Here is a 14868-nt window from a genome sequence, read left to right on the forward strand (position 1 = left end):
TGCCTCACAAGTAATTCCTTCTCATCACACACGCACACACACACCTGACAGGGACCTGTTGTTTACCCCGGGCTGCTGGGGGCTCGTAGCTATGTATGAGAATGTGTGTGTGTGTGTGTGTGTTAATAAAACATAGCTCTCCCTCTCTCAGGAGCTCCCAGTGTCTGGTTACCTCAGCTCCTCTCTCTCTCCTCTTTTTTCCTTTCCGCGTGTGAAAGGAAAGAACTCGTTCATTCATTTTTAATCGTCTCCTTCCCCCTCCTGTCTCATCCACAAAACAGAGAGAGAGCTGCGCTAATTTTGATAGAGGGAAAGACGGGATTTGCTTCAAGTATTTTACAGTTTTGACGCATTTAAGGCAAAATCTGAAGTGGAAAATAGAGATTAAAACATTGAATCGGAGTGATTCCCCCCCAAAAAACTTCCTTGAATTGCAACCAAATTTAAAGATAAATAACAAGTTTATTATTCATATAAATGAAGCTTTTGACATTCTGTGTATTGAAAATGTAGGGCTGTTTTCTCAGGTTTTAAAATGAACACTCCCAGGTTCCATTTCTGGGTTTTTAATATTGCTGAAACAATTTCTTGCTCCATAGATTAGTTGGGTGACAGATAACTGATGAAATTTTCTCTGTTTTACATCATTGTAGATTGAATATTTATAGGTTTTGAATTGTTGATCATAAATAACAGGATATTTGGAGACTTCTACTTGGGCTCTGAGAAATTGTTATGAACATTTTTTAGTGTACTCTGACATTTAATAAACACCATATCCACCAAACTTCTTAAATGACACTTAAAGTACACTTTTTCCCAAATAAATTTAGATACTGACGAGGCTTAAAAACGTTGAGTTAAAACCAAACACCATCATCAATCTCTACATCGGCTGCATTATCTGATCCGTGTCCTGTCTTAACGCTAGCGGATGCCTTCAGGCGACGGCTCACCTCATGTGGGGTGCGGTCTTGCTTACGGCTGCGAGTGGTCGGCTCTTTGTGGTCTTTGCCGATGTGCACCACTTGTCCCTTTGTGCTCTTTCTGACCAGGTGTCTGCGCACGCCGGGGACATCTTCAAAACGATGACCTGGCGGAGAAAAGAAGAGAAGAGAATACAGATGAGAAAAGACGAGACAAGAAATAACAAAACATCATATAGAATTTACATGATATTCAAGTAGCAAAAATGGGAATTACGTCCCAGCATGGTCAATTTTACAGTCTATTATATTTAGCTTCTGCAGTCCTCAGCCTGCACATGCGTTGACCTTTCACCCCAAGTTCAAATCTCAGCCCATTAAGTCACAAAGAGCTGGGCTACTTTGCTTTTGTTTCTGCGGTCCCACAGCAGGGAGTAGGGTTACCCAGACTGGCAGCACACCAGACATTGAAAAGGATGTGGAGAGAGACACCGGATGGCACAGATACCATACAAGACAGAGTAGGAATTATCCTATCAGGTGTTAGGAGTTCAGAAATCAATGGAGTTACTGGCAAAGAAAAATAAAAATAAACTAGAACAAAAAAACAACAACTTAGAAAGCAAAAAAAAACTGCAACGAGCTGAGCTAGTCCTCAGAAATCAACTGTTACATCCAGAAATTATAATCTTACAACAACAACAAAAAGAGAAAATCTTAAACTACAGAAATACCCAAAATTCCCTTCAAGAATACCAATCGTCTTACCTTTAAAAAAAGCTTGTATATCCTATGTAACAAACAGGGAAGCTTTTGAGGTTCTTCATCAATGTTTCAACCTCATTATCTCAAAATCATCTGCTCTCCTGTTCGTTCTAGCTTTACTCGTACCATCTCTTCAGCTCCTACTGAGCAGGTTCACTGTAAAGTAGCTCCATGATGTGTCCACTGGTGTGTGAGTGAAGTTTAGAGTAAAATGAGGCCTGACTGGCATGGGGCTCTTGAAGGAAGAGGAGGATTTGTGGTGGGCGTAGGGTTAGAGAGCTGGCACGGCCGTCTGACTACGTGACACACTCGCTGCTCAGACCGGAGTGCGCGACTTGTGCGGGTTTTGACAAATCGGAAAAAGTTGCCATTTCTTGACCGCCGCCTGACCCCACGAGGGCTGAAACTATCAGAGTACATCAGTGAGCAGAGGAGTTAATTGCTCGGGTCGAACAAAAGGGGAGGAACAGTGATCTAATAATTCCTGTTGTTGAGCAGCAGCCAGAGACAGAGCCACTTTCCCAGGATGATTTACGGTGGCGGGAAGCAGATAAAAGATAACTAGTGATGAAGCTGCTGGGAGGCTCGACTCTTTGTCACTAAGCCCCATAATATCAAGCCCAAACCTCCATCTAAAGTTTCTTTATTTTGCCCTCTAGTCTACTTAACTCTTACCCTTGTTTCATTCCACTAATGATTCAGGGTTGTGAACCGAGGTCCAGGTTTCACAATTAACCACCATGTTGGCTCGGGCCTGATTCCAGGGGCCTCAGCTGACAGCGGGAACGGCTAATTTAATAATGCGGGCCTGTCTGCCACACTCTCTGATAAGCTGCTGCTCTCCGCTGAGGGGTTGGCTCCCTCACGTAAATCACCAAAGCCCTGAACACAACCCCACGCTGAGCCGGGGGGCCGGGAACATCACAGGACGGCGGGGCGCCGACTGCAATGTAGGAGAACTTGAGATGGCCCCCGCTCTCATCTGAGCATCAGGAAAGCTCAGCCTTTATTAAAAGGTTTTTTCTTATCACGCAACACTATAGAGGGGATGGAGGTAAGTCACACATGCTGGAGACACTGAAGTGATCAGGACAAAGTTTTCAATATTTATATAAAAGATAAATGCCTGGTAGAAATAACAGGAAAAAGACTAATATCGTCTGAAAATATTTTCTGCAGCATCAAAAAAAAAAACAACGAAGTAATTCATAAATGGTTACCCTCGAAATGATCAAAGAGTAGGAATTATACGTTATGGATAAAAGATGGATAAAATGTATAAAATGTTTTCCTATCTCACGCTTACTCTTCTGTAGGCTTCTTTCCACCCTTTTCTTTTTGTTTTATGCTTTACCATTCAAAGGTAAACATACACAAATTATGTACAGTTACATAAAGACTCTCTGTCTCTAATTTTCATTGTTTGTGATATAGACGTCATGGTTTCTAGCAACAGTGTTGTTTTGTTGTTATTGACATGGAAAAAATGATAAAAGAAGTTAATGTAAGAATACAAAAAAAAATTACAAAAAGAACAAACACATTAAAAACACGTTCTTCTTTATGGTGAGCATGTAAAGATTCATTTCAAAGCACCTCATGCCTACATACAGTCTGCTATAAAACCTGATAAGATTATATATTTGCTGGAAAACTGTGTTAAACGTTTATTTCTTCACTTCTGCAAACTTTCATCAACAATAATTTACCTACAAAAGCAAACACACACACAGCTACAATGCAACTTTAGGGGTTAATTTCTTATGGAGGCCACCTATTCTTATGACCTTACAGAGACAAAAAACCCTCCAGAAATACTATTTCAGAACATTTAAGGTACATAATGGATTTCTACCTGTGACCTTCTCGCCTCCTTGTCACTAAAAGTGTGCTAAAGCCTTTTTTGAGAACACAAAATCTGCAACGTGACAGTTAATCTAAACTCACTTTTAATGCCATCCAGGTCAGCGGAGGCCAGGGTCTCAGCCTCAATCTCATCAGTAGGGATGCGCTGGTACTTTGCCTGCTCAGCGCCCGTCATGTTGCCCGTGCGACGGCGCTCTTGGAGGTCGTAGCTGCGGCTGGCGGAGGACACCCGGGCCAGCGGTGTGTGTTCGGGTGGCGTTGGCTGGGGAGCGGCACTGGACGTGTCGGTTGAAGCCGGTTTACTAGATGAAGACGGGTGGAGGAAGAAAAAAAAAAAGAGAGAAAGCTGTAGCGCAGGTATTGACGAGCGACAGGTTATTTTTCTTACAGCCTAAACTTCAAAGGTTGGAAACTACAAAGACGAAGAAGATGACTTTTCTCTGCTGAACCACACACATTTTTCCTCAGTCTTTTTTCTTCATAAGTAATTACTTTACTTTCATTACACAGGATAATTCAAATGACACCATCTTTTGATCTTTTAACATCTGCTCCTGCTATATCACATTGACATCTCTCAGCTCAAAACACTTAAAATGTTAATGCACATAAAACAGAGGAGGATAAAGATGCTCATCCTAGACAAATCCTCCAAAGCTCTTTCGATACAAACATAATAAACTCACCGTCCTTTAAAAAAAATATTATTCCACAATATTTCAAAACTACTTTCTCAGCCTGTTTTATCAGGATGTTTCATAAAAACAAATCCTCAGCGATGAGGTCGCTCTCCGACAGATTAAAAAACCAGCAAAGTGCGTAGTCGCGGCTTTATCCCAGCCCAGATTCAACCCTCCTGAAGTGGAAAAGTAAATGTCATAGGTGGAGCCTGGGGGCTGCTGAGGTGTGTTTTGTGTCGTCTATAGCGACAGGTGATATATGGGCGCCTGAGAGAGGATTACTTGGGTCCATCAGATCATGCCCAGCAGGCCCACTGGATGCCTGAGACATGGTAACGTACAGTGTGTGTCTCACCGGCCAATGAAGCATGCACTTGAGTGGTCTCACCCAATCAGAACAATATCACAGAGCGGGCGTGAGAGCGTTTCAGAGACGTGACAAAAACAAGCATTATGCAATCATCACAGCAGGTAAAGCATGATTATAAACACAGCAGCTGTCCGTGCCTCCTTCCTGATCTCAGTCTGAGAAGGACAACTGTTAAAACATCAGTGGTGTTTTTTTGTTTTTTTTTTTAAAAGCTTGACTCACTCTGTGGAAGTTGCATCTTCAGTATCTGTTCCTATAACAGACTGGGGGACGATATCCAGCTCACGGGCTGAGCTGGGACTCTCTTTGCCACGTTTGGCCACATGGTCTTCATCCGAAACAAAGAACTGTGGAGGGAATACAGAGCGTATTGTTACAATAGACCATAAACCCAAAATTCAAACCATGAACTTCTGATATCAGATTCAAACAGTAGAGAAGCAAAAGTACAATAGACACATAAAAAGGACAGGTTCACTTTTTTTTTTTTGTTAAAACAGCAGTCAGGAGCCCAAATGAACATTGAAATAGTTTTTTCTCACTGTAATCATTCCTCCTGTTCATACTGACCATTAAAAGATCCCCTTCAAATGCGTTTTCAGTGTAACTCATAGGAGAGAAACTCCACAGTCCTCGTTTTGAGCAAAAATACATTTGAACGTTTGTCTCAAGCTTATATGAGGCTTCAGTCATCTGAGTTAGTCAAATAAGGTTGATATCTTCCACAGTTACAGTCCTTAGTAAAAAAAAAAAAAAAAAAAAAAGTCCCTCTTTGTGTCTCGACGGACAGTGTTTTCCTGTTCAGCTGCAGTGGAAGGATCTTAACAAAAAGAGGGACTCTGGCACTTAAAAGACTTTGAACGATACTGACTTGATTTGACTAATTTGGACGGCTGAATCTTCATATTAGCTTCAGATGAACTTTTAAATACATTTTTTGCACAGAAGGAGGACTGTGGATTTAGTCCCAGATCACTTGAACACTATGAAAGGATCTCCTAATGGCCTGTATGAACAGGAGGAATGATTACAGCAAGAAAAACATTGTTTTACAACCGAAAAATTGAGAAAAATGAAAATCTGTGAACCCATCCTGTAATCCGAGGTAGAGAATTTAAGAGTGTTAATACATCAAGAAGGAATCTGATCTTTAAAACAAAGATTTTTATAGATATTTACTGTACAAGTCAGGGATCATTATGTAAAGGAAATAAAAAACAATCTATCCAATGAGGGTTTTACAGTCTTAAACAATGAACGGATGTAGTAATGACGGTGTATTTGAGACCTGGATCTGGACATAAAGACAGTAAACCAAAGAAATGTATTCTCTACTTGTTCCCAATGCTTTTTGTTTTCCCCCTTTTCTTTTTAAAATATATTTAAATTGCAAAAAAAGAACAGACAGCGAAACAGACGATGAAGTAAAACTAATCTCACTCATATTCTGTAACTATGAATACTCTTTAGTTTCATTGGGTTAAACCCTGGTCTTGTTTTGTGAAGTATCATAATAACAGCCAAACACAAAACCCACTGATGAATGATTAAGACTATACTGAAATATTCATAGAGGAAAATATGGTAATGCTACAACAGTAAGTGAGCGGGTTGGGTATCCGAGCATGGACAATGGCCATTTGTACAGCAGCACATTCCTGAGCGCTTATTCACCCACATCTTAATGCAAATCACCTCAGATAGTAGCAGATAGCAGTGACTCACATTTCAACTGCATTTAACATGTGATTTAATTTTAACTGAACATCATAAAAACACATTAAAAACCAATGTAGACTGCAGTGTGAGCGACAAATAAGAGTTTTTACTGCGATACTGGCTAATGTTGTGTTGGCTGATGATATTAAAATATTATTACAGGACATAATACAGTAAAAAGTGCTTGAGCTTAGATGAATGGAAATAAAAATGGACATGCATATCTGACTATGTACTGTCTTTTTACATGAATATGTTCCAAAGAAAAAATGTATAACTTTTAAGTAAAGTATATATCATATAATCATGTTTTTTTCTTTTGGTTTATACATGTGTTACCACAAGATGCATGTTATGTGCATATTTGATGTTTGATAAATAGCAGTGTCTTGTAATCCTGTGTTGGATGGGCCGAATGTTTGACATGGAAATAAAAACTTATTACTTACTAACCAACCTTTTTGTTGTTTTGGTACCATTGTCACATGTTACTGGTTTCAAATCTAATAACTGTCATAACTAAAGCAACTTTCATTTGCTGCAAAAGGGAAAATAGAACACTTTTTGGACATAAAGGTACCAGTACTTATTTTCTGGAAAGTAAGTCACCTACTAGTTTATAGTGAAAAGGTGTTGATATCAATAAAACAGCATTTTTTTTGCCAGGTGCTGGTTGGTGGGGTTAATGGATAGATGAAGTCTATGTGTTTATGTTTATGTATGTATATCTTCTTACTGTGTGTTGTCATTTTATATTTAAAACTATAAAAAAAAAAAAAGGTGTTTGTGGTCATTCAGAGAACAGGATCAACAAGATACATCATTCTTGAAATGATGCTCTTCAGTTTACATGTAGTTGTCATAACATCTTAAAGTATAAAGTATTATTTTCTGATCACTTTTAGAATATTTCTACTCTTAAATATAAAATCACGGGACCAGAAGTCTCCACTGAAACCAATACAGATGACAGCAGTCAGAGCCTATCAGAGCTTTCCCCCCTCACTTTAAGACTGGTTTCAAGTCCAAACGTTACCTCCACATCTTTGACTTTCTCAGAGTCAGACGGAGCAGATGTTGTCTCCGTCCCCTCCTCCTCATCTTCCTCCTCATCCTCTCCCTCCTCTATGGGGCCGCTGCTGGGAACGTGGCTACTTTTTTGATCTTTGTCCTTTCTCCTCTTCTTGCTGCTCTTCTTCCTGCGTCCCTCGGGGGGCAGTTTGGACAGAGGTCGGTGGATGTGGTGAGAGGAGTGACGATGGTCTGCGGCGAAAACAGCGAAAATAGAACACAAAGATCAACCCCCGGACGTATTATATTTAGAGAAGATGCATGAGAAGACAAAACGTTTCGCTGACAAACTTATTGAAAGTTGAAATGCATACAACAACAACAAAGCATCTGTGTTCTTACACTCAATGTCCTCCTCATGGTAGTTATGGTGCTGCTCATCAGGAACAGCAGAGGGACTGAGGATCTGCTGGAAGCGCTGGACGCCCAAAGCTTTGTTCAGGTCCCCATCATCTTCCTCCTCTGGGCGCGGGGTCCCTTGTAATGACGAGGCAGCGGGAGCCTCTGGCTGCAACACAAACAACAAATGAACACATAAATACAAAGAAACATCAAGATAAAACAATGAAAATCGGCAAGTTGATCAGGAAAAAAAATGGAGATCCACGATGCCCAATATTGAATAAATAAACATTAGGAAATAAATGAAATCTATAAATGTATTGACGAGGTCATGTGATTCACTCTCTGCATGTTAAGACCACAGAAACAGCCAATCACATAAGTGGCTCCTCATTATATGTGATATTATATTATATGTGAAACAAATATTAAATTATTATTAAAGTCATTAGAAAAAAATGGTGCTGTGAAATTAAAACAGACTTAAAAGGACATTTTGAAATAAAAACTGCTGAATTTAAATAATATTACCTGCAATAAACTATGTTACTGTGAAAAGAAGCAAGATTAAAATAATATTTCATAACAATGAGCTGAGTTTTGAAGAAATTTCACAATTTTGTTGCCATATATTTGGTCTGTATTCATTCATATGATTATCAATTTTATAATATCTTATTCATTTAGTGCTGAACACTTTGGGTCTCCATGCAGGAAAGACAAAAGCGTCTGTTTGTCTTTCACTTAAACCGACACTAGAGGGAGTTCTGCTGCTGTGAAAACGCTCCTGTCAGAACATCATATGACTGAGTCCTCTCATGCATGTGTTCTTCAAAATAAGCCTTAAATTGGAAACAATGGCCATGTGCTTTGATCAGCTACTCTTTTTCCACGCTGTGGTGTGACAGGAGTCATGTGGGTGATAACAGATCTGTTTTCTTGCAGCAGGATGTTGCGCCCTGCTGCGCCCTGCTCTGCCGGTGGGATGTTGTGATAAGGATTGACTGGAGCATTACGGCTGGTGAATTTACTCTGGCTAACAGGACCGTGCCGTAGCCACCTCGAGGCAGTGTAAAGGTTGCCATGACTACTGGGCAGATGTCTCGGATCCTGCAGCGGACCCTTCCTGCGGCGGCACTCAGGGGCCACGAGTCATCTGATGCTCCCGCAAATAGTTCCCAGGACGACCAACATGTCAATCACATATTAAGTTTGCACTCAGTGCTGCAGGGAGTAACAGAAAACATGTGCTGATACACAATTACGCTTCTCCCCCCTACTTAGTGTTGAAAACTGCTAGTAGAAAGTAACTAAATGCATTTACTCACGTACTGTACTTAAGTGCAATTTTAAGGTACTTGTACTTTACTCAAGTATTTATATTATATACTACTTTATTCTTCTAGGGGAAATATTGTAGCTTTTACTGCGCTACATTTATCTGACAGGAATAGTTATTAATTACTTTTCTGATTAAGGTTTTACACAAATAAATATATGATGAGTTTATAATATATAATTGATTGTTAAAGATCAAAACATGGCTCATTGCCATGTTTCAAATGTTTATGAGTTCAGTTAGCATTTCCACCAAGGAGACATCAGACAGTTTTCATTTAAATAATTAAAAAAAAAAAAAACTGTTTGTGGCCAAAAGAGGTAAAATTATCAAATATTTCCAAAGACTCCAAAAAGGATAAATACAAATTTATGAAGCAGAACAATGTTTTTTCTTTGTTCCTACCCAATTAATCATCTCATGACCCTTTAGATTTTAATGACCCTACGGGGGCCCGACTCCTAGACTGTGAACCACTGGAACAAACTACCTGAACTTTATATAAAGTAGATAAATCAGCTCCACCTTGATGAGCTACAACAGTAAAATGTTACTTTACAATCGAATAATGCCGTACATAATAATATATCACTCACAGCAGCCACAGAGTATTTTTACACCGTGTTATTGGTACTTTTACTTAATGATCTGAATATTTCTTCCACCACTGCAAAATTATTTCCAAAAAATGCATCAAACTGTAGCAAGAACCATAAATAAATCCTGAAATAGTATAATATCAAATCAAATCAATTCTTTCCACCCTCTTAAAGATCACATCACATACAGAATAACAACTCTGTGTAGTTTACGCCACATTTTCTATAACTTCACCTGACACTCACAGAGAGGCATTAAGCTCATCGAATCCATCTAGACAAGGAAACGCGAACAGGAAACTCAAGAGTTAATCCTCAGTTTATGAAACTTGTAGCTCGACAGCTGTTCATAAATGAAGGCATGTCCAAAGAAAGTGTGAGAAGCTATATTGGCAAAAAGGCTCTGATTCTCATGACCCACATAAGCATGCAGAGTTTTACTGACCTGCTCTTACATGCCACACACAGGTGACAGCAGACGGCCCTGCAATGAACTGTGGACCAGCAGAGATGAATGAGTAAAATAAGAGACAGGTGGGCCAGTTAGACACACATTCAATATTGACCCAAGGTTCAATTCCTTTTCATTCCTTTTTACCCAACAGATCAACAAGAGACTCAAAAATAGGAGTGAGTAAACTGTGTTCACCTCGCTGACCTCCAGAACAAACTGACAAAGACAATTCAGCACATTTAAAAAGCACCAATAACACTGAAACTTAAACCAGCGGAGCAAATTTCTTTTATGGGACATCCTAACCAACATCTTAAAAAAAGGCCTAAATGGAAAATGCAGCTCTTATGAACTTTAATATTATTGCATTGATCATAATTAGATATCATTGCTCATGCATTTCACTTACTTAAACTCAAAATTTAATAAGACGACGGATTAAAAAAAAAAACAAACAAAAAACAACCTGTCGCACACGTATCTTCTCCAGATGACTGAAACTCTTGGAGCGCTGCTACACAATCTGGTAGTTTATTTTTACAGAGCCCTCATTCATATCATGGTTTCACAGTGAATCCCTAGAGGTGGGAGAGATGTGCGAAGGATTCTCAAGGAGGTGAGAGAATTTTCCACAACCGAGACCATGTGCAAAAACAAGCCGAGGGGAGCCGAGTAAACACAAAACAGACAATGAAGAAGACTTTGACAGAGATTGATATTTTTCTGACTTCAGTAAGGAATTTTAGTAACTTACCTCGCTCATGGCAACGTGAGTTTAATCACGATCAGCGTTTTTGCTGGCAGGAAGCGTCAGTGCCTTCAACCATGACAACACTGGAGCTTTGACCCTCTACACTTCTATTAAGAACGGCAGGCAGGAGATATCCCTCTGCCCCTGCTTATCAAAGCCTCGTGATACCCTAATCAGAGCCCTATCGGCCAACCTGCCACCTTCACCAGTCTGTCTATTGTGCCAGGGCAGAATAAACAAGACTCTCGTTCTCGCTTTGAGGACAAATGCTGACTGAAAGGACAAGCCGTGTTTGAACAGCCAGGGACAAAACCTAACGTTGACATTCATCTCCATATTATAACTTTGCCACATGAAGCCTAAATATTGACCAAGGTGCTTTTAGTCAATGAGCCTTGAAGGGCAATGTAAATGCATAAGAACTAAAGATCTTTGACTTTTCTAAAGATGCATTATTAAGGGTTAATATTTACAGAGCACATGTTAAATAAGTTGCGTGTATCAAAAAGGTAAGACCACTAGTGAGCAGATTTCTACATGACAAATCACTGACACAACATATTTGCGGTTGAATATTTGACCGGTAAGTCATCAAACAAGTAGAACAGCTGCGTATGGAAGTTTTTATAAAATGTTCCATCATCTTCAGTCAGACAAAGTCAATCCGAAAGTTGGAATGCATTAGTACGGGGCATGTTGGTAACTTCCAATCAGTGTATTCCCATCAGTCCAGATAACAGCACTAATCTTGTAATAGCGATAAAAAAAAATTTGTCAGAATTTGAATTTATGTTCACTAATGAGAATTAGCAGGACAGGAAGCTTATCCATTGCACTTATCCGATGGATGCAAATGGTGCCACGCCAGCGGCCCTGTGACAGTGTACTCTCAAGGTACACTTGCTAGTGCCTTGAGCTAATTGCTAATGTCTGTGTGCTAATGTGCTCACAATGCTAACATCCTGATGGTTAGCATGCACAATGTTTACCATGTTCACCATCTTAGCTAATTAGTTCTAAGCACACAAAGTACAGCTGAGGCTATAACCGAAAAGAGATTATCGATCATTTGGAGATATTCTAATATTCTAAGTAAAAAAATGTCCGAATTCTGTGGTTCTGGCTTCTTGAATTTGAGTATTTAATATTTTTGGGTTTTGGACTGTTGGCCGGGACAAAAGGAGACATTTGAGGACATCATCTTGGGTTTTGGGAAACAGTGGGTAACATTTTTCACCATTTCCTGACATTTTATAGACCAAACAACTGATTGATTCATTGAGAAAATAATTACTGGCAACACTGACTGACCTACAACAGACATTGCCAACCCTAGAGCCATGCTGCTAGCATGACTAAAAACTAATTTGCTACCCAAACCAACATGACTGATACTAGACAGCAAGATTATTATCTGCCATAAAACAGTTAAAATAAAAATAATAGCTAGTAAAAGAAGCAATCCTGTGAGGCAACAAGCTGCCTGAGGTTTTAAAAAGTTGTATGCATGTGCAGTGGCTGCAGAGGAGATTATCTGTGTCGTGAGGTAGGCTCAAATCCAGCACACTCAGCACTTGGAGGGGAAAGGGAGAGATAGGCTGCGGATACTGTCATGATCATGTCATACCATGTGGCTGCTGAGTCACTACATTCCTACATAACTTAATGTCAGTCTGCGAGAAGATCCGAATGCACAATATGCTCAATGTTTGATCATTTTAAGACAGCATGCGAGTTGCGACCCAGTTTTGTGCCCTGCCAACACTTACTGTGCATTTTGTGTTTGGCAAGCACAGATTTGCACAACTTTCCTATTACATCATAAATTGAAAGGTACTTTTCCGTTGTTTGCATATCATGCAACAGTTTTAAAAATGTAATACAGTAGAAATTTCCACATCATATCATATTCCATATCTAAAATTAGTCTTAGACTGGAAAATATATCTCTGATTCTTTGTTTTCACTTCCTGTCTGGAGATACCCTTTGATTGTATTTGTATTGGCGATCTGGCTTTTAGCTTTATCATTTCCTGTAGGGCTACACCCTAATGGCCAACCAACTGTTAGCCTTAGTCGACCAACTGTTAGCCTTAGTCGACCAAGTTTTCATTGGTTGGTTAGTTGCAGGAAAAAAAAACCCTGCACATTTATGATATTAATTTATATAAATTAATATCATGATATTAATTTATATAAATGTGCAAAGACTAGTCTACTAATGGCTTGAACTAACGACTACTGATCTTTGGTCGCAGCCCTAATTTCATGTTATGCAAGTTTAGGTTTTCAGTAGCCAAGGAAAGGTCATTTGCTTTCACTGCTTTCACTCCTCAGTTCCATACAAGTTGAAGATGTCTAACTGATAAACTGTGTCTGTTGAGCAAGAGGGGTTCTGCAGCGGTGGTATATGAGGTTAGAAAAGTAATAAAAGTTGATATGGAGGAGGTGGTGTGAACAGTACTGTACCAACTGTACTTAAATGTAAGGTCTGACGTCTCACTTTCTGAAAGGAATTGTCTTGGTGGAGTCACTGATTCAGTTTCACGATGATGTCTTAGCTCAATCATTCACAGTTATGGATGTAGACATGGTGTCAACATATTTTAAATGCATGTGAGCTGACCAGTAGTCTCAACTTGAAGGTCAAGACCTCCGAAAGGTGTTGAAAGATAAATATAAGGTGCAATGAGATTATTAACGGTAGAAGTATACTTATTTGCTTTCTTGCCAAGAATTACATGAGAAGATTGATACCCCTCTCATATATTTCCATAAAATATGAACCTGCGGCCAGGAGACGGTTAGCTTATTTTAGCGTAAAGCCTGGAAACAGCTAGCCCGGCTTTGTTCAAAAGTAAAAACATGTACACACAAGCAAATGTAAAGCTCACTAATCAGGCAGGCAGATTTTTTCACCTTTGAACAAATCCAAGATAGCCGTTTCCCCTTGTTTCCAGTCTTTATGCTAAGCTATGCTAACTGTCTCCTGGGCACAGTTTAATCATCACTGTGAGGTTACCAGGCAACCAGTGGAGACATCAGGAAGTTACAGCCTACGCCAAGAAATAATCAAGCACATAATCCTGACATTTTTAGATTTCAGACAAACTGAGATATAATGTGCTAATTTGTGAGCCTTCAGACAGAGCCAGGCTAGTTGTTCCCCCATGTTAACAGTCTTTATGCTAAGCTAAGCTACCTGGTTGCTGGCTACACCTTCATATTTATCGATCTCATCTAACTCTTGGCAAGAAAGCGAATAAGTATTTCCCAAAATACCAAACTATTCCTTTAATGTGACATAAGCCAAAACATTTGGGAACCATTTGTCTAGATGGTTTTCAACTGGCGGATACAGTTACGTTTGCGCAGCTGAACTTCCCTGCAGCAAACCACTGAATCCTTACCAGCACCAAATGTTCTGTTCTGCAGCTGACCTCTGACCTTTCTGTGTTCGATACAAGGAATTAAATATCACATTATTATGAAGTTTAACACCATTACCGGCAGCTTGTGTCGCTTCAAATGTGCAACATAACCTGCTGAAATACAAAAAAAAAACCCCCAAAACTTTTTGCTATTTTATCCTGTGCAAGTGCTCACAGCTTTCTCCTGTCAAGATATTTAATAGTCCACCTACAGACATTAAAGGGGTGACTATCTGTAACTAGTGACGCATTAGGAGGACATTAGGGAGTAATTATTACCTTGGATTACTAATGTCTGGGAAAAGTCATTGAGTTGTTGATGAAGTCAAAGTGCATGTCAGAAGCACAAGAGTTAGACTGAACATTAACTAGATGCAAAGTTTGTGTGACGGTTAAATTTACCTAAAAAAAACAAAGTCAGGCGACATACTGACTTGGAAAAGCTCTATTTATGCTCTTTAGGGTGGTGTGTAATGACTGACCAGGAATGATAAGAACAAGACTAGTTATCACTGACACAAATAGAGAATGACCGTGGTAAGCGTGGTAAGCATG

At 39.5% G+C, this 14868-nt stretch overlaps 1 protein-coding gene across 6 annotated transcripts in view; it reads right to left on the reverse strand.

Annotated features, from left to right (window-relative positions):
- slc4a2b (solute carrier family 4 member 2b) overlaps nt 1-14868 on the reverse strand; it is a 45354-nt gene that overhangs the window by 11508 nt on the left and 18978 nt on the right. For all 6 annotated transcript variants that reach the window (XM_067577601.1, XM_067577602.1, XM_067577600.1 and 3 more), the window contains 5 exons: nt 7740-7905; nt 7363-7589; nt 4830-4954; nt 3639-3859; nt 957-1093 (listed from right to left, as the gene is read on the reverse strand). In XM_067577601.1, the coding sequence (XP_067433702.1) occupies nt 957-1093; nt 3639-3859; nt 4830-4954; nt 7363-7589; nt 7740-7905 (876 nt within the window). The remainder of the gene's footprint in view (nt 1-956; nt 1094-3638; nt 3860-4829; nt 4955-7362; nt 7590-7739; nt 7906-14868) is intronic.

This window comes from Thunnus thynnus, chromosome 21 (assembly GCF_963924715.1).
Source record: "Thunnus thynnus chromosome 21, fThuThy2.1, whole genome shotgun sequence".
Lineage (NCBI taxonomy): Eukaryota > Metazoa > Chordata > Actinopteri > Scombriformes > Scombridae > Thunnus > Thunnus thynnus.